General features: G+C 41.7%; 1 protein-coding gene across 2 annotated transcripts; it reads right to left on the reverse strand.

The window, feature by feature from the left end:
• Nucleotides 1–400: 400 nt before the first annotated feature.
• On the reverse strand, nucleotides 401–26919 carry LOC129765207 (tyrosine-protein phosphatase non-receptor type 23). Of its 2 annotated transcripts, XM_055765250.1 has the most exons (9): nucleotides 26724–26919; nucleotides 24838–26463; nucleotides 17243–19888; nucleotides 17038–17181; nucleotides 1831–1851; nucleotides 1579–1707; nucleotides 1145–1514; nucleotides 967–1086; nucleotides 401–906 (listed from the first exon to the last, which is right to left on the reverse strand). In XM_055765250.1, exons 1-9 carry the CDS (start codon nucleotides 26805–26807, stop codon nucleotides 791–793), a joined length of 5256 nt encoding a protein of 1751 aa, XP_055621225.1. In that variant the 5' UTR covers nucleotides 26808–26919; the 3' UTR covers nucleotides 401–790. The 2 variants fall into 2 exon arrangements, with proteins under 2 accessions (XP_055621225.1, XP_055621226.1); XM_055765251.1 differs by lacking the exon at nucleotides 1831–1851.
• Nucleotides 26920–27179: the final 260 nt, after the last annotated feature.

Consider the following 27179-nt stretch of genomic DNA (forward strand, 5'->3'; position numbering starts at 1 on the left):
TCTACCATTCACTGACAAATTTCGGGAAGGTTTATACATTTACTAGGGAACTCACTTTCGCGGATTATCTGCACCGCGGATCAATAGGTCTTAAATTAACGAAATTAACGAAAAAGAAACGTGATTATACGCCTTGGTGGATAATAAACAGTGGAATTTGCTAATGACACTTGATTTCTATTCAGTATTAAGTCAATAAAAACTCTGCCGGATTGTTTCCGCAATGAATTTCCTTTCATTTCTACTTCAAAATCAGGATTTCCATCGGCTGTTGCTTTATAGTTTCCCAGCATTGACCATTATTTGTTCCTGATGTGTTCATTCAGTTCCTGTTCAAGACATGTTCGGTCGTATGTTCGGTCGTTTCTCAAATTTTCCACAGAAGCTAGGGTCGTATGCGTATTGTTTAACATAGTACGGTCTTTATTGTTGCCTGTATGATGTAAACTAATTACAACTATAATTCTGTGATAAATAATAGCAATTTCAGTTCTTTTTTCATATCCATCCTTCCGGGTCCTTCTTCCAAAAAACCTCAATTGTAATCATGCTCGTAATATACTCGTTTTATAGAATAAATAACCTGTTGTATTATGAAAGTCACAATAGCGAATGTAATAAAATATATCCAATATAGGTGCGCGATTGCGTATAACAATAATAAACGCTCGCTTGCGAACTGCTGATGAAACCCAATTTCCAGTCGATCTATGTCGCTTAATGACCAAGCAATACAACTACATTGTGGAATGATCTACTCCATCGGAGCTAAGAACGGCAAATTTTGCGCTCACTTCAGTTTCCACAGCGGATCCAAATCTTTGAACGGATCGTTGATTGCTTCCTCCTTCTCGGCAGCGGCACTAGCTTGTTCGGTCTTCATCTGATACGATGTCATTATACCACCTAGTCAATTTTCACCAATTTCAATGGAATTATTGATAAGCGATCGTTTAAAATACTCACGTTTATTTAAAATACTATGACCATTGCTTAGAACAATTTGGTACGACTGTTGGATGTGACTGGGATCCCTAAGGGCACCCTTTCGTTGACAGCAAATTCTATACCAAATATCTACAATATCTAGAAATAACAAGTATTTGAAAAATATCATAGACTCGTTTTCGTACATTAATCATACTTATCAATATAGGTTTCTTGGTTTGGGTTGCTAGAATCGAAGCGATGGCCACCGCCAGCAGACTGGACCGGTCCGACCCATTCAAACAGTTTACGATCAGCGGTTTCAACGACTTCAATTCCTGGCTCTGCTGCTGCCTGTAGGCATCGATCACATTTTGTGCGATTCCCAGTACGTACTCGGCTGACTGCTTGAGCCATAGTTTATTTTGTAGCAAAGAAACGTTCAAAATGATATCCGAGCCAAGCATGGTCACACGCAGCATCCGTTCGATACAGTGCGTTAGATCAAACTGTTTGATGAGCGAAACCGAGACATCACCGTAGGTGAGTTCCTGTTTGATTTCCAACGGCCAGAAAGTGTCCAATATCTATGGTGAATAGTAAGAGGCTGTGTTTAACGGTTGAATGAAAAGGTTTCACTCTCGAACTCACCTCATTCGGTGTATGCAAGCACACAACAACGTTAGCTTTCTGCGACCAGATCATGTTCCAGAAATCGTTCACTGTGTTTTGGAGAGGTGTCTGGGCTAGGACTAGTTGAGGGCAACCGAAACCAAGATCCTGTAAAAAGAGATGAGAGAGTTCATATCAACGATGGAACACTGAGAAGTCAACGGGATAGTTTCAACACACGAGCAGTACATTAGCGACTAAACATAATTGGCCTACCATCGAATCACTTACCGGCATAATATCCTTGTGAAACTGGGAAACAATAAATTGAATAAAAACTTGTATAAACGAAAGCGGCGAGGAACGTATACACCAAATAAGAAATTAAAAAAATGAAAATTACTATCAATGTTTATGTTTATTGATTTTGCTTCTACCGAATTTAAAACACCTGTCGTTTCATGGGTTTTCATATAACGTAAAATAATTCGCAGTAAACCGTAGTAAAATCTTTTTCCAAGTTACAGCAATGATATAAATTGAATGCGATTATACTGAAACTATTCAACTGTTAGGTTGTTGCGAGTGTGGGTGAGTTTGTCGATCACGTAAATATATAAAAAATTGCTTGTCGCGTTTGATGAAGAATACGTGCGATAAATCTTGATATATTTTCACGGTTACCTTTTTAGGTTTCCCAAAGTTGACTCTGCACTATCGTGATTGGAAATTGATTAAGAATCCATGCAATGGATTAAGATATACAGGGTTTTCCAACTTTAAATTCCGAAAGTAAATTGGAATAAAACACACTTAGAATTCGAATTTCGATGAAACTTTTATTTCAAATTAAAGTTTGGTTTATGCCATTATGTGTGAAATACAACATCATTCAAATGTCCACCTAGGACTTCCTCGCACACCTTGAATCCAGGTAATTTTCGAAGACTTTTCGGCACATATGGGGCGGTATCTCGGTCATAACTTCACGAATGTTGTCTTTCAAATGTTCAAGAGTTTGCGGAGAGTTGGCATAGACACGTTCTTTTGCATAACCCCACAAAAAAAAAGTCTGGCGGGTTCGAATCGCATGATCTGGACGGCCAATTGGCATCACCAAAACGCGAAATTATGCGTCCCTCAAATTTCGTTCGCAATATGGCCATGTTCGGTCGTGTTTTGTGCCACGTGGCGCCGTCCTGCTGAAACCACATGTCATCCGTATCAATATCATCAATTTGTGACAAAAAAATCGGTTAACATGCGGCCATAGCGCTCACCATTCACAGTTACCGTCTCGCCGTCCTCATTTTCAAAGAAATACGGCCCGATGACTCCACCAGACCATAATGCGCACCAAACAGTGACTTTTGGCGGATGCAATGGCCTCTCAACAATCACGTGTGGATTTTCTGAGCCCCATATACGGAAATTTTGGGTGTTCACATAGCCACCGAGCTCGAAATGTGCCTCATCGCTGAAGAAAATTTGATGCGAAAATTCAGCATTTTGCTGCTGTTGTTCGTTCACCCAATCGACGTATGCCCGACGCATTCCATGGCCACCACGCTCTAATTTTTGTACCAGTTGGACTTTATATGGATGTAGGTGCAAGTCCAAATGCAAAATTCGCCACAATGATGTGTTTGACAAGCCCAATTGCTGAGCACGCCGTGGAATCGAAACATTCGGGTCATCCCCTAGCAGCAACAGCAGTAATATTTTCGGCCGAACACACATTACGATGATGCACAGGTTTCACAATATCCGCTACGGATCCAGTTTGTTCGAATTTACGCACAACATAAGCGATTGTGTGCTCTGTAGGCCGTCCATGACGACCAAAATCCGTCCGTAATGCTCGAAAAACATTTGCCGGTTTTTCATCATTTTTATAGTATAATTTAACAAAATTAACACGTTGTGCGATGCTAAAACGATCCATTTTGTAAAATGGCAGACATTCAACTAACGATATGACGCTTTGGTTGACAGCTATGTCAAACGGTTGTCAGCGCAGGGCTGTATACTTTCGGAAGCCCGAAATGGAAAACCCTGTATATTTCCGATCTTATTAGTGTCACAAAAATTCTTTCGGCAACCTTCTGAGGTTTCCCAAAGATAACTCATCGCTTTCGCGATTGGCGTTCTATTGAGTGTAAGGATTGAAGATCAACAGAATACATCAGTAGTTCGATTGGTTTTAGAGTTCTCTCGGTTACCTTCTCAGGTATGTTATGGATAACTCTCCGCGATTCGATTTCGATAAAAAGCAAGGGCGAAAATAATAGAATATTTAGCCAGTCCAATGATAATTAAACCTTTTCCTTTTCAGTTTACTTAACACTCCTATACTCGCGCATTGGTCTGTCAGACCGAGAAATCAATAATTCGTTCATTTCTCAGAAAATATCAACACTACGACTTTGCGATTCTCTCTAGCTTCGTTATTCGTCGTTCGTCATCGTTTAGCGTATCGCATGTGTTAGTATAATGTGGACGTGTGCCACTTTTTTAACACTTTCGGTCTGACACACCGACGCGAGTATAGGAGTAATATTTTTGGACAAGTGCTGTACGAAACGTTACAGTATCGGGTCCATAAACTACAAGAATTTTTTCGGCCGCCTTCGTTGCAGTTTTACCTCACAGGTAGTAAAAACGTAAAATATGGCGAATTTCTTGCTTGGTAGACTCCATCTTTGACGCGCTATAATTTGAGACTGAAAAGGACAATCACAACACTGTCAAAACGACACTTGTAGCACAGATTGTCGTCTTTAAATAGCCGTATAAAGGGTGTGTCACATCAAATTGCATCACGGAAAAAACGCTGTAGAAATTTAATTTTTAGGAATTATATCTTCAGCTTTCGCTTATAATCAGAGAAGAGTGTATAGATCACGTTGGCCATGCTTCACTGTCAATTTTTCGTAAATTTGGAAAAATGTCGTCGAACGAAAAAGAGCGTCGTGAATTAATCCTGTACACTCATTTCGAGAATCCGGAGTTGTCACATCGGGACATCGGTAAGATGCTGGTAATCGTCCAATCCACGGTCAGCAGAGTACTAAAACGATTCTTCGAGAACCTAACCATCGACCGGAAGGTGAAGAACGGCAAAAATGGATGCTCCGTCAGTGAAAAAGATCACAAGCGCGTAGTTAAGCAGTTTAGACGTGATCCGAGAAGTTCGGTCCGGGATGTCGCCAATAAGCTGAATTTGTCAAGTTCATTCGTCCAGCGGATCAAGCAGCGGAAGGGCCTGCGTACATACAAGGTTCAAAAAAAGTTGTCAAATCGGAGGTGGACTTCAAGAGAAAATGGATTTCTGTTCAAAAAAAACTACAACCTGACGTTGTACAGAACCTTATGGACGGGGTAAAGAGGAAGGTGCAAGCATACGGGCTTGGGCTCGAAGTATGAATAAAAAGAAAATGCCAAAAGTTGTTTAATAGTTTTTATTTTACTGTCTAAAATTTTCAAAAGGATCGGTCTACTGGGCGAATTTCTACAGCGTTTTTTCCGTGATGCAATTTGATGTGACACACCCTTTAGTAAGTCCCGATGCGATAAATACAACACAAGATATGTTTAAGTGTTGCCATATATTGACAATATACGACATTTCTTTTTCCCCAACTCAATATTAACTATTCGTCGTTAGATTCATGCGTTCAAAAGCAAAATATAAATGTTTGACTTTCGTATAGTTATTCGCTAAATATAATGGTCATACATATACACTAGGGTGCCAATGAAAGTGGTCATCTCGAGTTTCAAAAAGTTACCCCATAAAAAATTTTCACCACCTCGAAAAAACACCCTATGCAAAATATCAGCTCAATCGGACTTAAGGGAGAGTGGCGCAAAGCGGTCAAAGTTTGATTTTTTTGAAAATCGAAAAATCACCCAAGGGGGGAGTAAAGGAAATCGAGGTTTTCGAAAAAAAAACAGGAAGTGGGTTATATCTATGGTATAACCGCAAGGGTGACGTAGGACTATCGTTGATTTAGAGATCATTTGTATGAAGTTGAATCTGAATTCATTCTGAATGAATGAATATTTGGAGAACTTCGAAAACGAGAGCGTTATGTTGGAGGCACAAGGTTTTATGCATCCAATATTGGATACGGAAATATCCTACTGATGGGGAAGAATAATCTTCAGAAGCTATCCTGTTGATTGCGATTGATTGAAAAATCACAAAACCTAATGTATTTGGTCACAGTGTTACATGGATAGAAAACATTCAATTAAACTCTTTCACATGAATATATTTTGAAAATTCCCAAAGGAACTGGCAGATTATTTTCCAGCAATGATTAGATCTTTCCACATTTTCCTCGATACTGGAAGCCCACCAGTGGTTAATGCCAACTCGATAACCACCTGTTAATAGCACTTGATTGAAATATATTTGGTCACAGTGTTACATGGATAGAAAACATTCAAATAAACTCTTTCACATGAATATATTTTGAAAATTCTCAAAGGAACTGGCAGATTATTTTCCAGCAATGATTAGATCTTTCCGGAACTTTCTCGATGCTGAATGGCATCCTAACGGAAAGAGTTCTGCGCGTGTATGTGTCGATCCTTCGCCGTCCACCTCCTCCAGCACGTTAGGCAACGATGTTGTCTTGTCGATGTCCTCACGAAAAATGAATGTGTCTCACCACCAGAATATCGCTTAAGTATGCTTTTTGTGTGTGATTGAATCGAGAGAAGGTGTGGTTTACGATGGCAATTTGGAAGGCAAACTAGAGGGGAATGAACTCTCTGAGCTCGGAACTTTCGGCGACTGAGCAATAATCGATTGCGGGCGCATACAATATTGGATACGGAAATATCCTACTGATGGGGAAGAATAATCTTCTGAAGCTATCCTGTTAATTGCGATTGATTGAAAAACCACAAAACCAAATGTATTTGGTCACAGTGTAACATGGATAGAAAACATTCAATTAAACTCTTTCACATGAATATATTTTGAAAATTCCCAAAGGAGCTGGCAGATAATTTTCAGTAACGATTAGATATTTCCACATTTTCCTCGATACTGGAAGCCCACCAGTGGTTAATGCCAACTCGATAACCACCTGTTAATAGCCGCGCGTGTATGTGTGTGTAGCGATGTCTTCCCAGGGAACCGTTTGTGGCATCACTCTCCTCCTGATAGATTCCCTTCTGGCCTAGGGTGCACAAACAGGCTCTTGGTGACACCGTTCATCCGCGCTTTCATGATAAATAAAGAGCTTCACCGCAACAGCGACAACATGCTCCAATCGCTGTTCAATTAGAACTGAGTGGATTTCCGAGCGCCGCTAGCTTATATACCGATTGGTGATTTCAATAGCCTGTTTTGAAAGCAATTTTAAGACTATTGAAACAAGTTTTTGGATCAAAAAGTAACAAGTATATAACGCGTAGACATTTTATCTTTCGAATGAAGTGTTTATCATACCATTTCGTTCAGTTGTTTAGGAGCTATTAACGCTCAAAATCTCGGTCTCCGGCGTAACGCTTTCGTTTTCGAAACTTTGATTTTACACCCCGGTATAGAAATGAAAGACGTAGTCCTACGTCAAAATTTTTGATGCCAAATGTCTTAAAATTACATGAAACTAGTAAGATCTGAGATCATAAGAGTGTCATCTCGAAAAATTTTTTGTTAAAAATCGACTTTTTTTTCGACATGCGAAACGAAAAGTATGGCTTAGGGTGATAATAAAAATAGTTATCTCGATTTTTCATTCGGAACATGCTACGAAATGTTGATTTGCACAATAATATACCCTATGCAAAATATTAGCTCATTCATTCATTTACTGGTGCCCAAACGTTAAAATTTTAGTTTTTTTTTTAAACGAAAAATCACCGAAAATCGAGGTTTTAAAGGCAATTTCTGATGCCAAATGTCTTAAAATTGCATTACCCGTCGAGATTTACAGTTATCTCGAAAAAATTTTTTTGTCAAAATTGCACTTGGTCGTTTTTCCGTCTGAAAAATGGATTTTTGAAAAAAAAAAATTTGAGATAACAATTCAGGCAATTTTAAGACTGTTGGCATCAAATTTTTTTTAAACCCCGATTTCCGCTGATTTTTCGATTTTCAAAAAACTCAAATTTTAACGTCTGCAACATCAGTAAATGAATCCGAATGAGCTAACATTTTGCATAGGGTATATTATTGTGCAAATCAACATTTCGTAGCAAGTTCCGAATAAAAAATCGAAATAGCTATTTTTATTGGCACCCTAAACCATACTTTTCCTTTCGCATGCCGAAAAAAAGTCCCGGAGTGCCGATTTTTAACAAAAAAATTTTTTTCGAGATGACGCTAGATCTCGACGTTTCATACCATTTTTCGAAAACCCCGATTTCCTTTACTCCCCCCTTGGGTGATTTTTCGATTTTCAAAAAAACTCAAACTTTGAACGCTTTGCGCCACTCTCCCTAAAATCCGATTGAGCTGAAATTTGGCATAGGGTGTTTTTAGAGGTGGTGAACATTTTGTATAGGGTAACTTTTTGAAATTTTAGGGTCGATTTTTTCCCATACATTCATTGGCACCCTAATATACACACTTGTGAGAGAATTTCACTTATGGAGTAATTATAAATTTCACTTGTGGAGGAACTATAAACTAATAGGTGGCTTATGCTAATTTCTAACAGTTACCGTTTCGGGAATATTTTTTTATAATGGACAATATCGACAAGAAAAGGAAGTTCCTATAAATCCTTTTATATCATCTTTTCATGCCCCATCTAAAAAGGCATTAATTCTTAGTTTACCAAGAATACAGAGACAAAGAATATTAGACATTCAGCTCGCGCAGTCCGAAGACATCGGTCGCAAATTTGTTCGCGTCTATCATATAGTGGAGATTATACCGTTATCAGTTCGTGGCTGGTGAAGTTATTTCGCCTTAACGGGGTTCTCTTTATTGCGCGAGTGAGAAGAGCAATCACAACCAGCGTGAGGAAGAAGTCCTCCACAGCGGGCACGGTGCGTGTGCCGTATCATCGCTTTGTGTGCTTTATCATCGTCATCGATTCCATCATCGTGTCGTGGTGCGATTTACCGTTGCAGCTGTACCGAGCGATTGCCACGCGGTTCGATTGGGACACCGTTTCATTTCATTCGCATTGGTGATTTAGGCGATTTAGGTATAATATAATATATATGGTTTAGGAAGATAGAAGAATTCAAAATTGTATTATTTTATATCTGCCGTAATGGCAGAAGGTCATGTTAAAATGGAGATTGAAACTACTGTTTCCTCCTCACTAGCTACAACGGGGGCTGGGAAGTCGCTCAAACGCGTTCCCCCCTCAGAAGATGTTTCTTCAGAGAAAGAGTTGATTAACCTCAACAAGCCCCCCTCAAGAAAATTGGCAAACTTTTCCTCTTCGCCCCCTCAATCTCCCGCTCCCGCTTCCGCTCAACTCACGAACTTGCCTCCCAGTCCTACTGATCCCGCTCCCGCTCAACAATCGACCTCGTCCTCCCCCTCAGTTGTTTCCTCTCCTCGTGTCAAGGTCTATCCAGACGGCGCATCTGGAGCTGGTCCATGGGTTGTTTTTTTCCGGCCCAAACCAAAAGGAAAGTCTATTAATGTCATTCAGGTTTCGAAAGATCTGGCAAGATATTATTCCTCCGTGGTCGAAATCTCTAAGGTTAGGCCGAACAAACTGCGTGTTGTCGTGAGTGATCGGAAACACGCAAATGCAATTGTGATCGACGAGAGGTTCACCCTAGCGTATCGTGTCTACGTGCCCTCCCATGACGTAGAAATCTCAGGGGTGGTAACTGAAACGGGTCTGACGTGCCAATTGATAAAAGAAGGAGTTGGTAAATTCAAAAGACTCCCTTTGGTGGGCGTTAAAATTTTGGACAGTCGCCAACTAGGTAAAGTATCCCAAGAAGAGGGAAAAACGAAATTCACGCCGTCAGACTCGTTTCGTGTAACTTTTGCTGGTTCGGCCCTCCCTGACTACGTCATGGTGGACAAATTGAGACTGCCTGTACGACTCTTCGTGCCAAAGCCCATGACTTGCAACAAATGCAAGTCAGTTGGTCACACTTCAGATTATTGTGCCAACAAGGAGCGCTGTGCACCTTGCGGAGAGCAACATGTGGGGGAATCCTGTAGTGCGACTGAGCATAAGTGTCCATACTGCGGGGGATCCCCACACGTGCTCTCAGCTTGTGAAACTTACAAGAGTCGCTGAGAGAAACAGAAGCGCTTTTTGAAGGAACGCTCAAAACGCTCTTTTGCGGATATTTTAAAGGGCGCTTCTCCACTGGCCCAACAACAATCAATTAACACTCAAAATGTCTTCGCCACGTTGCCCGTTGACGAAATGGAAGCGGACACAGCTAACGGGGGCACACCGTTCATTTTCCAAGGGAATCCCCGGCGCAAAAACGTGACCACTCCCAAAGTTCAAGGACAAGCCCCACCGGTTATACCCCCTGTTAGCATGTCTAAAAAATTGAGTGCAGCGGACAAGCAAAATCAGGTTCCTCCTGGTTTCCGTGGGAATGGTTCACCTTTGAACGGCCCAGCACTCGAGGGGACATCAAAAACCCCAACTGTCCCTGTTTTTCCGTCCAGTTCAACTTCCCAATCGGGATTTATAAAGTTGACTGACCTTGTGGATCAAATCTTCACGTGTTTTAACGTTTCCGACTCCATCAGAACCATTGTCATCTCAATGCTTCCAGTGTTAAAGACAATTTTGCAGCAATTGATGCAAACATGGCCCCTCCTTGCAATGATTATCTCTCTTGATGTCTAATTTAAATAGAGAGGTCGGAGATATCACTGTTTTACAGTGGAATTGTCGTAGTCTTATCCCTAAATTGGATACTTTCAAATTTCTAATTCATAAATTCAATTGTGATGTTTTTGCTCTGTCCGAAACCTGGCTCTCTTCTCAAAATGATCTCTCTTTCCACGATTTTAATATAATACGCTTGGACCGCGATGACAGATACGGAGGGGTACTATTGGGGAATCATAAGTGCCACCCATTTTTTAGAATTGAACTTCCACCTATTGGAGGGATCGAAGCTGTTGCTTGTCATGCAACCATCAGAGGCAAAGACCTCTGTATTGTCAGCTTGTATTGGCCTCCGAGAGCTGCGGTTAGCCGCAAACAACTTGTTGACATGTGCTCACTCCTTCCTGAGCCACGATTGATCTTGGGAGACTTCAACTCTCACGGAACTGCCTGGGGGGAACAGCACGACGACAATCGTTCATCGTTGATATATGACCTTTGTAACAGCTTCAATATGACCGTTTTGAATACTGGGGAAACAACACGAGTACCTAAACCTCCTGCTAACCCAAGTGCTCTTGACCTCTCGCTTTGCTCGAATTCACTATCGTTAGATTGCAAGTGGAATGTAATCCAGGACCCCAATGGTAGTGATCACTTGCCAATCAAAAGTTCCATCACCATTGGGTCGAATTCTTCTGAATCTATAAACATGGCATATGACCTCACAAGACACATTGACTGGAAAAAATATGCGGACGCGATTGCTCTAGCCATCAATTCCAGAGATGGTTTGCCTCCATTGGAGGAGTATAACTTCATTTCTCGTTTGATCTATGACAGCGCGGTTCGCGCTCAAACGAAACCCATCCCAGGTTCCACTATTCGTCGAAGGCCTCCCAATCCATGGTGGGATAGCTAATGTTCCAAGCTTTATCAGGATAAATCGAACGCATTTAAAGCTTTTCGAAAACGTGAACCATTGAGAATTTTCAAACGTATTTGGACCTTGAAAATCAATTTAAAAACTTGATCAAAGGGAAAAAACGTGCTTATTGGCGAACTTTCGTGGGAGGTTTGTCACGAGAAACGTCAATGAAAAAATTATGGAAAGTGGCTCGAAACATGAGAAATCGCTCTTCATCGAATGAAAGCGAAGAATATTCACATCGATGGATTTTTAATTTTGCGCGGAAGGTTTGTCCTGATTCCGCACCTGTGCAAAAAAAATTTCGAGATATACCACAAGATAGGTGCGATCTTGATTCCGAGTTTTCGATGGTAGAATTCTCTCTTGCTCTCCTTTCTTGTAACAATTCGGCTCCAGGAACGGATAGAATTAAGTTCAACTTGTTGAAACCTTTCCCTGATGTGGCGAAACATCGCTTGTTGGATTTATTCAATCGGTTTCTGGAGCATAATATTGTTCCAGATGATTGGAGACAAGTGAGAATTATAGCTATTCAAAAACCCGGAAAACCCGCTTCCGACTTCAATTCGTACTGCCCAATAGCAATGCTGTCTTGTATACGGAAATTGTTGGAGAAAATGATCTTGTTTCGCCTTGATCGTTGGGTTGAAACGAATGGCTTACTCTCAGATACACAATATGGGTTCCGCAGGGGCAAGGGGACGAATGATTGTCTTGCGTTGCTTTCTTCAGAAATTCAAATGGCTTACGCCGAAAAAAAACAAATGGCTTCAGTATTCTTGGACATAAAGGGGGCCTTTGATTCTGTTTCAATAGAGGTTTTGTCAGACAAATTACACTCTCGGGGTCTGCCGCCTCTGTTGAATAATATGTTATATAACTTGCTTTGTGAGAAACATTTGAATTTTTCTCACGGAGATTCGGCAGTGAGTCGGGTCTCTTACATGGGCCTCCCTCAGGGCTCCTGTTTAAGCCCCCTTTTGTACAACTTCTATGTAAGCGACATTGACAATTACCTTACACAAAATTGCAGCTTAAGACAACTTGCAGATGATGGAGTAGTGTCTGTCGTAGGATCAAACGAATCCGACCTGCAAGAACCCTTACAAGATACTTTGAACAATTTTTCAACCTGGGCCATTGGGCTAGGGATCGAATTCTCCACGGAGAAAACAGAGATGGTGGTTTTTTCTAGGAAGTATAGACCAGCAAAACCAAAGCTTCAACTTTTGGGTAAACCGATCACTCATGCTATGTCATTCAAGTATCTTGGGCTATGGTTCGACTCCAAATGTACTTGGGGGGCCCATATTAGGTATCTGAGTAAAAAATGCAAACAAAGAATAAACTTTCTCCGTACAATTACCGGCACCTGGTGGGGAGCCCATCCCGAAGATCTTATTATGTTGTATCGAACAACTATTCTCTCAGTGATGGAGTATGACAGTTTCTGTTTTCAATCAGCTGCCAAAACACATCTCATTAAACTCGAGCGAATTCAGTATCTTTGTCTCCGTATTGCGTTGGGATGTATGCCCTCAACGCATACCATGAGTCTCGAGGTTTTGGCAGGCGTACTCCCACTAAAAGATCGCTTCAATTTATTATCTCTTCGGTTCTTCATTCGGTGTAAGGTTATGAACCCATTGGTGATCGGAAATTTTGAGCAGCTGATCGGGCTAAATTTTCCTTCTGGATTCATGACTTCATATCATGAATTCATCTCCATGCAGGTTGATCCTTCTTCGTATATTCCCAACCGTGTTTGTTTTCCTGACTACATCAATTCATGAAGGAAGATAATCCATGGAATTCCAGATTATCATCGATCGGGGATCGTTCCTACGATCTTCAATGCAAAGTATGGGCGTATCAATTGTGATAATATGTACTTTACTGATGGGTCCTCTATGAATGAGTCCACAGGATTTGGAGTGTTCAACGAATTTTTTAGCACCTCCCACAGTCTTCAGAATCCTTGCTCAGTGTATATTGCTGAATTGGCAGCAATACACTGGGCGCTGGACAGCGTCGCCTTACGACCTGTTGAACACTATTACATTGTAACGGATAGTTTTAGCTCTGTCGAAGCTTGTGAGGCCGGAAAAGCACTCGCCGTACTTCCTTGAGAGAATACGTGAAATTTTGAGTGCTTTAACCAGACGCTGTTATGTCATTACCTTTGTCTGGGTCCCTTTACATTGCTCAATTCCGGGTAATGAGAGGGCTGACTCATTGCAAAGGTAGGTGCAATTGAAGGCGATATTTATCAGCGTCAAATCGCCTTCAATGAATTTCATTCTTTAGTCCGTAAAAATACCATCGCTAACTGGCAACGTAAGTGGAACGAAAATGAATTGGGTCGGTGGCTTCACTCGATTATCCCTAAGGTTAGCCTCAAACCATGGTTCAAAAGTCTGGACTTGAGTCGGGACTTTATTCACACCTTCTCTCGACTCATGTCCAATCACTGTTCGTTAGACGCGCTACTCTTTCGTTTTAATCTTGCCGATGGCAATATCTGTGCTTGTGGCCAAGGTTACCACGACATCGAACACGTTGTTTGGTCGTGCGAGGTGTATCTTGTTGCCAGATCGAATTTAGAAAACTCTTTTCGGGCCAGAGGAAGACAGCCCAATGTGCCGGTGAGAGATGTGTTGGCTCGGTTAGACCTTGATTACATGTCCCAAATATATGTCTTCCTAAAAGTTATCGATCTTCGTGTGTGATTGTCCTTATATCCTTATATTCTCCTTTTCCTTTTCCTTCGCGAGAAAGCAAATCCCTTCTTACTAACAATAGAATAAGGTGAAATGTAAATACGTATTAGATATAAGATAGGCTTAAGAATTGAGTATGATGAATGTGAGTGCGAATGTGAGTGTGAACATTGTCAACATATCCTTATATCCCTTCCTTTTCCTGAAAAAAATGTCACCCTTCTAAACTCGAGCAAACCGCGAGTAATCGGTTCTCTACTTCATTAACACTAGAATTAATGAAAAATGTTTATATATACTTGTAACAATACAGATAGGAGTTTGGCTCCTTTAAACTTATGTAACTGAGCCTGTAAAAATAAACGATTTAATAAAAAAAAAGAATATTAGAAATATGCAAACTTTATATTCCAGAACTTTTATCATCTGGTAATTATCTAGAAGGTCGTTATACATATATACATGACAAAAGACCCGAAAAATACGCAACAACTGCATGAAATGTAAAAAATATGTTTGTTTCGAGCATGCAGTTATGCTATGTTCTGATTCTTACTCCAATGAAACCACAATCGATTAATACGGTTTTATGTTGTTTTATAGCTCTTTATACTTCCATGAATTATATTCAGTTGCTTACTTTTATTTTATAACAATGAAAAATTCGAATTTTGTTATTTGTGTTGGAGTATCAAAAATAACTCTGTTTTGAGGAGGCTGAATTAGATGACTATTAAAACATAATAAAGATGAAGAAAACATATTTTTTGGAGATTTTCCATTCAATCTTACCCTGTTCTTCAAATAAATGCCAATAAAACCTGAAAAATACACAATGGCAACATTACAAAGAAGTTCAATTTTCGGTCTGTGACACCGTACGCGAGTATACGTGTTACGATTCTGCACGCGAGTACAGGAGGGTTGAAGATATTCTCTATAGACTGCGTATACATAATCACATCACTTACCACAGTGAATCCCGATTCTTTCCTCTCCCCACTAACAACTTTCCTTTCCATGATAATCCCTAGGGAACCACGCTATAGAGGCGACCCTTCTGGCCCTCGGGCGGCGATTATCATACTGACATTCCTTCCCCTCCCCTGGTGACCTTAAGGACGTGGCCGGCGTCGTTATTGACCATTTGAAGCACGAGTCACCGAAAATTGCACAACAAGAATGATTTGCTAGTCCCAAGCGTCATTCTGTGTGTTCTTTGTGCAATTTAGTTGGTTCAGGTCAATCATGGAGAGTAACTACGAATTGTACAGTCTACCCAAGCTCAAGCTCGAGCTCACGTAAAGAGATAAAAAATTGAAGCATTGGAAGAACTGACGCCATTGCATGGTGTCTTCTGACGACATGGAAGTCTGACGGGTTTTTTGCACATTGTAATTCCACCGTAAGGCTCTTCCGGAATTCGTCGGAGAGTGGCAGGCTCTTGTTTTCGAACTCAATATATTCAGCTCTGATCGCTAGGTTATTCCACACATCAGCTAACGATTCACCTGCATACTCAAAATGTTTTCAGTTTCGAGTCCCCGACGTGCAACTCGGTTGAAAACACTTTGTCCTGGAGCGTTTGTAGCAATTAATATTGAGATTCAATTGAATAAAATGATATATCGAAAGTATCTATGACCTTTTTAAAATGAGGGGTCTCGTGTGGTCCTCGTTTTAATTAATTATGATTACTGGCTTGATTCAGGCAGCTCTCACACCCTTTTAATATCGAGCCCATGAGAAAATGCGTTCGAAGAACAATACCTTTCTAAACAAATCGCCACGTACATTGGACTACAGTATTGAACGGCTTCAGCATGACGAAGGTGCCCTAGCTTCATTCACGGAATATGCTTATGTTTAGCAGCCATGACAAAATCATGATCCGGTGGATTAACGCGATATTCGAGATGCATTGATCGGTGTCTGCTTACAGGCTTCTATTAAACCCATTACAACACGTGCTTTATCATCCTGGATCAGGAAACACACCTCATTCGGTCCCAGAATAGAAGTTAGCTGCTCAAGGATATAGGGGCGCGTGAACTTTTTTTGGAATAAAAATAGAATATTGTTACGTAACGATTACGGCTATGAACCATTAAGCCATTAAGTAACGCAACCTTGACCCCTCTCTCCCCCTTCTCACGTTTATTTGCATCACGCTCGCTAGGAGTGTTTGGTGCTGTGTACTCTCGCGGTCTCGTGGTCTCTCAAATTTCAATGACGTCAGAAGTAGAAACAGAAAGGAAAACGATGACATGCACGAACAAGCCCTGAAGAATGGTGGTGTGTATTTTCCATCTTTTCATCGGTTTCGTTCAGCAAAAAACATTGAACCTTGTTCATCATTTTCACGCAAGGCGGCGCATTAGTAGTAGTGATCGTTTCATACGTAATTGACTGTGTTTGCCCTGTCGCTCTTGAAGATACAGAGAAGTGATTGAATGACGGCGGGTTCAGATTGAAAGGTTTGAACCCGGTAGTCATTACTGCTTATTTTGTAGCGTTAAAGTTGTGTTGCGTGCGGATTGGGTGGTGTAGTCAAGTATAGCTATTAGATTACATTCTTCACGGTAGATTTGAGTTCCACCAAAATAGAAAATAAAAATAACCTTCGATAATTCCTCATCGATGTTACAAATGTGAAGTAATACACACTTTTTCTGAGATTGTCTACCTGTCCTATGAACAGTTTGAACAGGCGAAACTGACGCCTCTGGTTTCAGCCTCCATGAGTTGTTCTTGGAAAGAACAGCCTGTAATGTCCTTGGAAAGGCGATAGGCTCATTATTGAGGTACCATGTGTCAATTGAAGTGAAATTATAAGACCCTGTTTAAAGCTAATTGATTTAGTCTAATTAATCTTGTTTAGAGACGAACCAACTAAGGAGACTAAATGTTCCTAAAAAGACGAGAAAAAAAATCTTGTTTGGTCGAATGTGAAAAGAGTAAGAGTTTACAAATTATAAAGTGACGGTCACTCAGTAAAGTTCTTTCTTAATGACAATGCAAAACTAAATATCGTTCATCAGATTCTCCTCACCTTTACATAAGCCGCATTTATATAATTGTCCGTCTCCGTTGGCAATGTCACCCGCGCGTGATCATACGGCACACAATCAACGGAGCGATTCTTCTCCGGAAAAAGCCTGGCCACACTGACCTGTCGTTTAGCTTCCTCTTTCACCTGGAATCAAGATATATGCTAACAACTGTTTCCTGCTTCTATCATCACCCATCTCACTCACCAGCAAATCCTGCAATTCCTTCCACTTCCCATCCAGCGGAGTGGTTCCGTTTAGCGTCTTCACATTCAAACTGTCGATAAACTTCTCCAACCGTTCGACCTCCTTGTGGAACCACTTGAGCGTGGACTGATCCTCGAACGGATCCCGCACGGGCTGCACCAAAATGTTGTCCAAAGTGCTCCGGTTGCTGGTACCTAGCACCACTGTACTTCCGCCACCCACAATCGAACCAATCGGATCAATCTGTGGCGGACGGGCTTGCGTTGGTTTACCCGCATGCAGCGATGCACTTTCCCAGTCAAAATTTTGATCAATCGAACTCAAATCCGAACAGATGGAAAGGTTGTCCACGCTTGCCTTGCGATCGCTGCCCGCTGGCGGTCCCAAGGCTGGAGTATCTGTTTGTGGCTGTTGATTAACAGCCACAGAGGCGGGGTTTGGTGTAACGTCGGCCAGGGATGCTACCACCTTGGTTGGCGTGAGGACTTCACTCTTAACATCTTCATCCTTGGATGTGACAGATGATTGGGGCTGTAGTACGGGTGCTTCCACCGGTGCGGGTGTGAAATCAATTCCCGAGAGCAGATCCAAGTTGGAGGATTGTCTGGCTGCAGGGGCTGGAGCGCTCGGTGGGGCTTGCTGCGGTTGAGAAGCTGAAGGAACCGTAACTTTAGTGGTGCGATCAATGGTCGGCTGCACTGCAGCAGGTGGTGGTTGCTGAGTAGCACTTCCGTCCGCGTTGGTGGCGCTATAGGTTCCGTAATTGTAAGATGTAACTCCATAATTAGAATACTGATTTTGAACCGAATTCGTATCAACCGTCGGTTGGGGATATTGAACCGCAGGGGTGCTCTGTTGATAGGCATAACCGGGAGTGTTGTTATAGTAGGAATTCTGGGTCTGTCCTGGCTGATACTGCTGGTTGACGTCTTGAAGCTGAGTCGCTTGGCCTCCGTATCCGTTATATCCAGCCGTAGTTGTTGTTTGAGATGAGGGAATGTTAGAAGCAATCGATTGGGTGATCGTGCCTTGCGCAACAGAACTAGAACTGTACGGATTCATATACTGAGTTTGAGTTTGCTGTTGATTACTGTAATCGGCGACTTGTTGTTGGTAATAGGATCCGCCGGATGTTGAAGCCGGGGCTGGTATTGAAAAAGTGTTCGTTGTTGGTGGTACAGTCTTGCTACTATCATAAGGATTCACTTGGGGTGGCTGAGCTGATTGGTTGTACTGAACCCCGGTATATTCGTATGTACCTGTTTGAGGATTGTAGGAATATCCAGGATAAGTAGGATAGGAATTACTTGGATCAGGATTGGTTTTCTGGGGTTCGCTAGGCTGGGTCGGTTGGGTGTACTGTTGATGTACCTGTGTTTGCGGCTGCTGATAATATTGCCCGGAAGCAGCTTGATATTGAGCTGACGACTGGCCGAATGATGCATGTGACTGATTAGCTTGAGTCGAATATTGTTGGTTCAAAGAGGTAGCATCCGTTTTGTACGAATTAATTTGATTATAGTTCAAGGCAGTATTCGTATCCAAGTTTGTCTGATAATTCGCTGTTGGTTGATACAAATTCATTGATCCAAATTGTTGCGTCATTTGATTCCATTGTTGCGTCGGAGGAGCATCACCAGATACAGAGGACAGCGCGGGTGAGGGTTGCGACGGCGGATATTGGTTATAATCCACAGCTCGGTTATTATTGTAGTAACTGTGGGTGGGATTTTGATAAATCGGATTAACATAACCCGTCGTTTGAGGTTGTGTCTGCGTTGAAGTCATTGTCGGATTGGTATTAGATTGGAATGTAGAAGAGGTCGCCGGTTGACCGTAACTCATCTGTTGTTGCTGCTGATGATGATGCTGATAGTACTGTGTATAATCAGTAACTCCTTGCGTTGACTGTGCCATTGCAGTCGCAGGATAGTAATTTGAACTAGAATATGAATCCTGATAATAACCGCCCGCGGTAGAGTTTGCACTGGAAGTTGGAGCAGTGCTTTCCGACCCTACCGGGTTCGGTCTCACAGGAGGAATGTAAGCCGACGGATTAGTATCCATCCCAGCCGCTTTAATGGAACCAAGAGTAATATTACCAGACTTCAGATAGTCTTTAAGCTTCGGACCGCTACTCATTCTAGGACTTTCCCTAGAAGAATCCTGCTTCTTCACCATATTGCTTGATTTTAACTTTTGATTGCGCTCCTCATCCTGAACATCACAGGCAGCCTTCACCCTCGAATATAGCTTCTGGACGTTAGCTTGAAGCTTCTTGTAAAATTCCAACCCTTTCGCGCTCTTCGACAGCAAATCCTCGTACACATCGTACGATCCCTGCAGCGAAGAGAAAAACTGCTCCCGTTTGTATTTCGTTTCGCTTATAGATTTGATGATCGGGGCACAGCGGGCGTAAATATCCGTCAGGACCTTCAAGATGTTCGCTTGGGCTTTCATGTTGGCTTCCAGCAGCGTAATCAGTTGGTTATGTTTTGCCAGTTCTTTCTCGAACAGCTCCTGCATGCGTTGCTTGTTGTCCGGGCCACCCTCGAGGGCAATCACCTGCGACGTGATGTCATCGTTTGTGATGTTAGTTCGCAGGTCCTGGTACAGCTTGACGCGTTGGCTCTTCATCTCGTTGACCTGCGAGAAAGAAAAATTGAAGACTGAGGTCAGTATTCTTTTCCAATGGAATGAACCAAACTGTAAATCTACACAACGGAGAATGACTACGAATGCGTGAGATGTTACGAAATATATAGTCGGGTCGTTCAATTGTAGAAAAACCAGAGATAACCTCTGTCGTCGCGTATCGATATATACGATACAGACGTTGAATCACGAAAAATATAGTCGGTCCAGTACCTAGTTGTGAATGATTTTTCTCGGTCGTATTTTATAGTTTGTCAATGGAAATCTTCCGCCTTCGCGTACACGGTGAAGTATATTTTTTTGGTAAAGAAGTTCTCCCGATTGTCTCCATAGGTTGCTCCTAAAGCTCTTCCGTCGTCGCGTATAAGTATTTACTGCAGATTATCTGGGCGATGAGGAGAGTGTAACGAACAGTCATTGGGTGCGGTTGTTTTTTTTGCTCTGCGTTTGCTTTTTTCATCTTTTAGCGTGTTTAAGCGCGTTTCGGCTCAATTTGCTACTGGGATTAATCTGTTGGTGAAAGTTACCAGTTGGCCTGAGTGAAGTTCGGAAAATGTGAAATAATGTTTTTAGTTCTACTGCCAAGAGAAAAATTAAATTTTCGAGTTTACCCAATTATCTATTCGTGAAAATTTTTCGTTTGCATGTTTTGCTCGTTTCTCGCGTCGTTATTTTCTTCTCTAGGTACTGTGTTTATGTGCGTGTGTGATAGCCAGAATCTCAGCTCAAATTCTTTATACCAGATGCGATCGAGGCAGGAATCGCATTAGTTCTACTAGCAGGACGATGACCCAACCATGTCAAGGAATATCAATACCGCAGCTAAGTTCTTTTTGAGTGTAGTTTGCTTTCTTTCATGAATACTATCATGATTCGCAATTCGTAATTTCGAATACCGATCCGAAAGCTCTCCTAAATCCATTTCACATAAAGACTCTCTCAGTGTTGTGAGAGGGATATGGGACAGTGAATGCGACTGTTATGCGAGAGTGTGGCCGTACGAGTCGTGTGGGGTCGTGGGATTGCAGCCGTATGGAATTGTATTGGTGTGGGTGCCTTGCTTTCCCTCGCTTTGACTCTTCGGGCGAGTAGAGTGGTTTGTTTCTTTTTGTCAGTTGTGTAATCATGTTTTCGTGAGAGCTCGAATGCACTGTCTTCATAGCCTTTAGTGCGGTTATATTTGCAGGCTATTTTGTTTACTTCTTCTTCTTCTTCAATGGCACTAACGTTCCTAAAGGAACTTCGCCGTCTCCGCGTAGTATTACTTGCGTCATTTTTATTTGTACTTAGTTGAGATTTCTATGCCAAATAACACGCCTTGAATGCATTCTGAGTGGCAAGCTCTAGAATACGCGTGATCACAGTGCAAGTCGGAGGAAATTTCTTTGACGAAAAATTCCCCCGACCAGAACGGGAATCGAACCCGAACACCCGGCATGTTAGTTATGACGCTAACCACTCGGCCACGGGAGCGAATTTTGTTTACTTTATGAGGTCGATTTCGGGTGGGGCGATGACAACTAGCGGTCGCATCAGTGCAACTGTTTACTTCTCGAGATTGCATATGATTTGTGCGGCCACATTTTCTAATCTAATCTGAATGGAACCAGTTTGGAGCTAATATGAACTTAGTAACTTTAGTCTATGAAGCGTACCCGTGATATAAAATTGAATATATCGCAGGGTCCATTGGCTTAGAGGAGTTCTCTCTGTTACCTTCTCAGGTTTCCGACATGTAACTGTCCGTCATCGAGATTGGATTAGCGATTGAAAAAAGAACCTTTATTTATGAATTTATGAATATAGTCGGTCCAATCAATTTAACAGGTTTTCCTTCTCAGGATATCTAGAGACAATCTCTAACGTGTGTGACATATAAAATTTTCGAAAATTTTTTTCGACGAGTGGTCGATAGTTTGCGTTAAAATTATCATATCACTTAACGCAGTGAATCCTGATTTTTCTTAACCATTCACACTAACAACTATTCCTTCCATGATAAACGCTAGGGAACCACGCTATCCCTTCCCCAGGTGACTGTAAGGACGTGGCCGGCGTCGTTATTGACCATTCAAAGCTCGAATCACCGAAAATTGCACAACGAGAATGATTTGCTAGTCCCAAGTGTCATTCTGTGTCCTTTATGCAATTTGGTAGGTTCAGGTCAATCACGGAGAGCAACTACGAATTGTACAGTCCACCCAAGCTCAAGCTTACTGCAGATTATCTGTGCGATGAATCATAATATCTTATCCTATAGGAACCCTGAACCTCTGCGACCATTAGTTTGATCTATTGTAGTGCACTCCAGTTTGCTATGTATGTACTGTCAGTTTGTTCCATCACTCAGAGAATGAGTGATAGTCGCATATCCTCCTCCTTTTGGTTCAGCAGACCAAATCTCGTTAGGTAGAAGAATGTCCTTTTCAAAAATCCTCAGTCTTCGCTGAATAAGTGTACTGCATTGACACAGTAAACAGTAAATGTTCCGAAGTAGCAGCTTCGAAATTACAGAAACGACAATTATAATCTGTCAGTTTTCCGATTTTTTAAGATGATACCAGCTCGGACAATGTGACAGTGAATTATAATATATCTAGCCCGGTTTTTGTAAATCCCCATAGACTTCAGAACCAATGTAGCTGTAAATATACATGCTAGTAGGGGGTATTTTTGTGTACACCAAAATGTGTTTCCTTATCACGGACTTCAAAATCAATGTGCCTGGGAGAATACGCTTGGCAAATAAATGGATATTGGGGATATTTTTGTTCGCACCTCAATGTGTTTCCCTAACGCTGACTTCAAAATCAATGTACCTGGGGGAATCCGCTTTGCCAATACATGCAAGTCGGGGGTATTTTTGTTCCCACCGAAATGTGGTGTTGGCTGCCATACAAATGAAACACAAATTTCTACATTACTCAAGAATTAATCAAGTAAATGCAACCAAATTAGGCATTTGGAGGGTTTAGGGTGCAATAAATGTTTCTATGGTGGCTAGACACTCCATCCCCTCTCTAAGGGGGGGCTACCATACAAACGAAACACAAATTTCTGCATTACACGAGAATTTATCCAGCAAACAAAACCAAAGTCGGCATGTGAAGGTTTTAAGGTGCAATAAATGTGTTTACGGTGGTTAGATACTCCTCCCACCCTTTAAGGGGGTGCCGCCTTACAAATAAAACACAAATTTCTGCATAACTCGAGAATCAATCAAGCAAACGAAACCAAATTTGGCATGTGGTGGTTTAAGGATGCAATAAATGTTTCTATGGTTCGACACTCCTCCATCCTCTAGCGGGCTGTCGTACAAATGAAAAACAAATTTCTGCATAACTCGAGAATTAATCAAGAAAATGAAACTAAATTTAGCATGTGGAGTTTTTAGGGTGCAATAAATGTTTTTACGGTAGTTAGACACTCCACCCCCTTATCTAAGGGAGAACTGCCATACAAATGACAAACTCCTGCATAACTCGAGAATTAATCAAGCAAATGGAACCAAATTTGGCATGTGGAGGTTTTAGGGTGCAGTTCTTCAATTCGTACCCCCCATATGTCCCCGAAATTCTAATCTAACGTCTGAACATGAGGGATCCTGGACGAAGACGAGTTGTAGTCTATAAGTTGCAAATGAATTGATTTTTTTTTTTAAGGAAACACTAAAGTTAGTCTTAGTACCAGTTTTCTTTCATGCCTACCAAAGTGTTCAGTTGCAAATATTTTGGAATTTATAAATATTCCTATAGATCTATATAGATGGGACTTATTATCTCTTCTTTTTCTTTCCACCGGTAGCTGTTCTTTATCACGAAACCCGAATATCGGCCGGTGTACAGTTTATATGAGTTTACCCGGACCCGCTTTGAAGAGTTGCGAAGCTGGTATATGACCTTCTTAATTGCGTCAACACCGTCTGGGTCTCGTGTCTACGATTCTTGCGATTACAGTTGCTCCATCTACTCACATTCCTCCTCTTCCAGGCGATGCTAATAACTATGAAATAGAATTAATCCAGTGGCTTATCTGTGCGTACTGTATACTTCTCAATGAAAATCATCCAGTATTCGTCACCAAATTTTTTTATTCTATTGTTCGTTGTTGGTATCTAATGACGGTCTTTAATACAGCAAAGCTTTGAGAGTAATTCCGAGGCCACCACGTTCTTTTACTGCTGTCTTCGTGAAACTTGATTCATTTGGAGTCCGGAATCACAAAACTAGTTGTATCTCAGTAGGTCTTTTCCAATGTAATCAACTCCATTGGTACTGACACCTTTCGACTGTAGTGTCAGATCTGACCCATACCAAATCAGGCCCATACCTCACCGGATCTTTGTGAGCCTTTATAAACGGAAAGAGACGTTTCTGTAGGTCCTCTTTCCTATACATTTTAAAGCCCATTGTCTTGTCTGTGACGAGAACCTTGGTTTTCTGTCTATAGCTGCAAATCCCTTTCTAAATCAAGAACACCTTGGTAAATTTATCGGCGAAAACGAATCTTAATTCTTTGGGGACATCTTTTCTGGCAGTATCCTTAAAGAATTTCAGACCTGGGAGTTGTCCAAAATCCATCTTCTCGTACGTTTCTTCATCCATCAGCATGCATCCTTGGTACTTCGTCAAAACCTTGCTGTACAACTTTCGAGCATCATCCATGTTCGATTTAGCCACTCTCAGCGATTTCGCGATTTTAGTACCTGAACATTTTTAATGTTTGTGTCCAAAATCAAATTTCTCTCAATTTCTTCTTCTGTAGGAGCCTTGAACCACTGCGACCATTAGTATAATCTATTGTCATCTCTCGGCTTCCATCCTGCAGAAGTTTTTAAAAACAAACGGATCAACGTGAAATTTCTACCGTCGAAAGATACAGGTTTTCCAAAAAATTATAAAATAATTCCAAAAAATCATAAAATAATTTTGAATACTCACCTTTGCCAACATCCCCTGCAGCTCCTTGAGCGTTGATTCATCGAACTGCTCGCCGCACGTTGGAATCTGCTCCTTGATTTCCTTCAGTGGCTGCGCCAAAATCTTCAAGTTGTGTACATGCAGTCCCATTGCCTTCCGCAGCGTGTCGTTACTTTCGCCGGCTTTATTGTGAGCCTCTTGATACTTGGCGTATTCCCGATTCAGCTCGGCAACGTGACCTCCCCCATTCGAGCGTTGGCCAATCTTTTGCTGATAGCTGTCCTCCTGAATCTCATCCTGCTTGAGTAAGTGTTTGATCTCACGCAACATCAGTTCTACATCGGAACAAGTTTCCGCGAGGTTCGACATCGACTGTACCAAATCCGGAATGGCGTTAGGTTTGGCGTTCAAATCCGCGCAACGATCGACGAGTCCCTGGGGAAGTCGATTGTCACCTCCGATGCTGTTGGGGTTCTGAAAGTGTATTGAGTCCAAATTCAGTGAACTCATAAAAGTGGTCAGCTCGCTGTCCTTGTCCTCCACTTTGGTTCCAATGGTTCGTAGAAGATTTGCTTTTTCCTCGCTATAAACTGAGCTGCTCTCGTGGGCCTTCATGGGGACCAGCCTGTGGAATATGTCGTCCCCCATGGCATCCGTATCGGTCACGTTAAAAGCAATTCCATGTACTAGATTAGCTCCCTGAACAGCGGCAATCGAGCTTATGTCTGGAACTTCTTCGTGATAAATAAACTCATTCTCATTTTTAGCTGATTTTCGTTTTGCTTCCACAACATCCATCGTGAACTGAAGGGCATCGTTCACCTGATCAATGTGAGCGAGTCCTTTGGACTCTTTTCTAGCCTCCTCGAGTTTGTCAAACGAAGATTGATACAGGATGACACGTTCACCCATTTTCTGCTGTTCTTCGGACTGTTGTCCCTGGTAAAGAAGCAGAATGCACGACAGATAGGATATCTTGAATTTGACATATTTCCGCCATTCCTTGAACTGCTTGCCGCCTACAATATCCTGGATTCGGCCATCTTCCCCATTTTGAACCAAAAGCGCAGCCAGAGCAGAATTATAATACGTTACAATCTGTGCGGTTACTTTGGCAATAATGCCAGATTTCCTGTTGTCACAGAGACTCTTCTCCATTATACATTCTTGAGCTTGGGCAAAACAGAGGGCCTGCATAAACACTAGCAATTCCGTCGACAAGTCTCCCTGCAAGAGCAGTGCAAAATTATCCTTTATATAACCAAAAGCCCAAGCCGCGCACTGGAAATGGGTACAAGCTTTTTTCATACTCTCGGGATCAGCGCGACCTTCCGCCGCGCCGAGCTGGGTATGTAGCGCACCAAAATTATGCAATATTACGGCCATTTCAAACTTCACATTACTTTTCTGGAGTGTTGATCCACTGTACAGATCGCGCCAGCTAAAAGTAAGCATTTGATGACTCTCCGGCAGTTGATTCAAAAGAAAACGATTTTGGATCGAATGTAGCTGACAATAGTAGCGCTTCAGCACAGCTGTTCCTTCGACATCCTGAGATGGTCGGGCTGCAGAGCTTCTCAGCTGCTCCAGTTGATAGCATTCTTTTGAGTAAGAATCTGGATCCTCATGATAATACTCTGCAATGTACTGAAGATGAAAAATAAAATTAACAATGAGATAAGAATTATAAACAAAATATTGATAAGCTGATGTCACATTTGCTGATAAAACAACGTCATTCTATATTGGTCTATTAGTAATGCTAAATATTCTCCCAAAACACAATGCAATTTTCAATTATCAGTGTTCATCCTTCGGGGAAAAAGTGACACCCCTATGGCTGCCCCACAAAAAACAGCTAATTTAATTTGCATCAAAAAGCTACGTCCAGCGCCCAGATTCCGTACCTGTTTCAGCGGCCCAAAACTGGTCGCATCTGGGCAAACCTTCAGCTCGAAGCTGACCATCGGCATCCGAGGGACAGCTTCCATGGTTGTTTGGGTTTTTAAAGCAAAATATTACACGTAAAATTCACAAATAATTTTTCTTCCTCTATGATTTGCACTTCTACTCCGTATCGAACTTTTTTCCGACTTGCACAAAGCCGATGACGTTTGAGGGAGTAAAAAAATAAAAACAAAATCGAATGACAGCCGTCCGAGTGGGTACAAACGAATTTCGTAGCACTGTTTGTTTACACAATTACCAAAGATTTCGAGAAATAGACGAATATATTTCATTTATTTGATTTATTTCAGTTTACAACAGTGCAGTCGAATGCCGATGTGATTTAAAAAATATTTATTTGACCCTAGTAGAGCCCTGAATTGGCCTCCCTTGGCCGAGTGGTTAGCGTCATAACT

Source organism: Toxorhynchites rutilus, chromosome 2 (genome assembly GCF_029784135.1).
Source record: "Toxorhynchites rutilus septentrionalis strain SRP chromosome 2, ASM2978413v1, whole genome shotgun sequence".
Taxonomy (NCBI): Eukaryota; Metazoa; Arthropoda; class Insecta; order Diptera; family Culicidae; genus Toxorhynchites; species Toxorhynchites rutilus.

Excerpts from the sequence above, each read along its gene's own strand:
- LOC129765207 (XM_055765250.1), bottom strand. The coding sequence starts at position 26,807 with ATGGAAGCTGTCCCTCGGATGCCGATGGTCAGCTTCGAGCTGAAGGTT. Across the intron at positions 26,464-26,723 it reads GTTTTGGGCCGCTGAAACAG|TACATTGCAGAGTATTATCA; the intron begins GTACGGAATCTG and ends TTTCATCTTCAG. Across the intron at positions 19,889-24,837 it reads TGCAGGGGATGTTGGCAAAG|GTCAACGAGATGAAGAGCCA; the intron begins GTGAGTATTCAA and ends TCTTTCTCGCAG.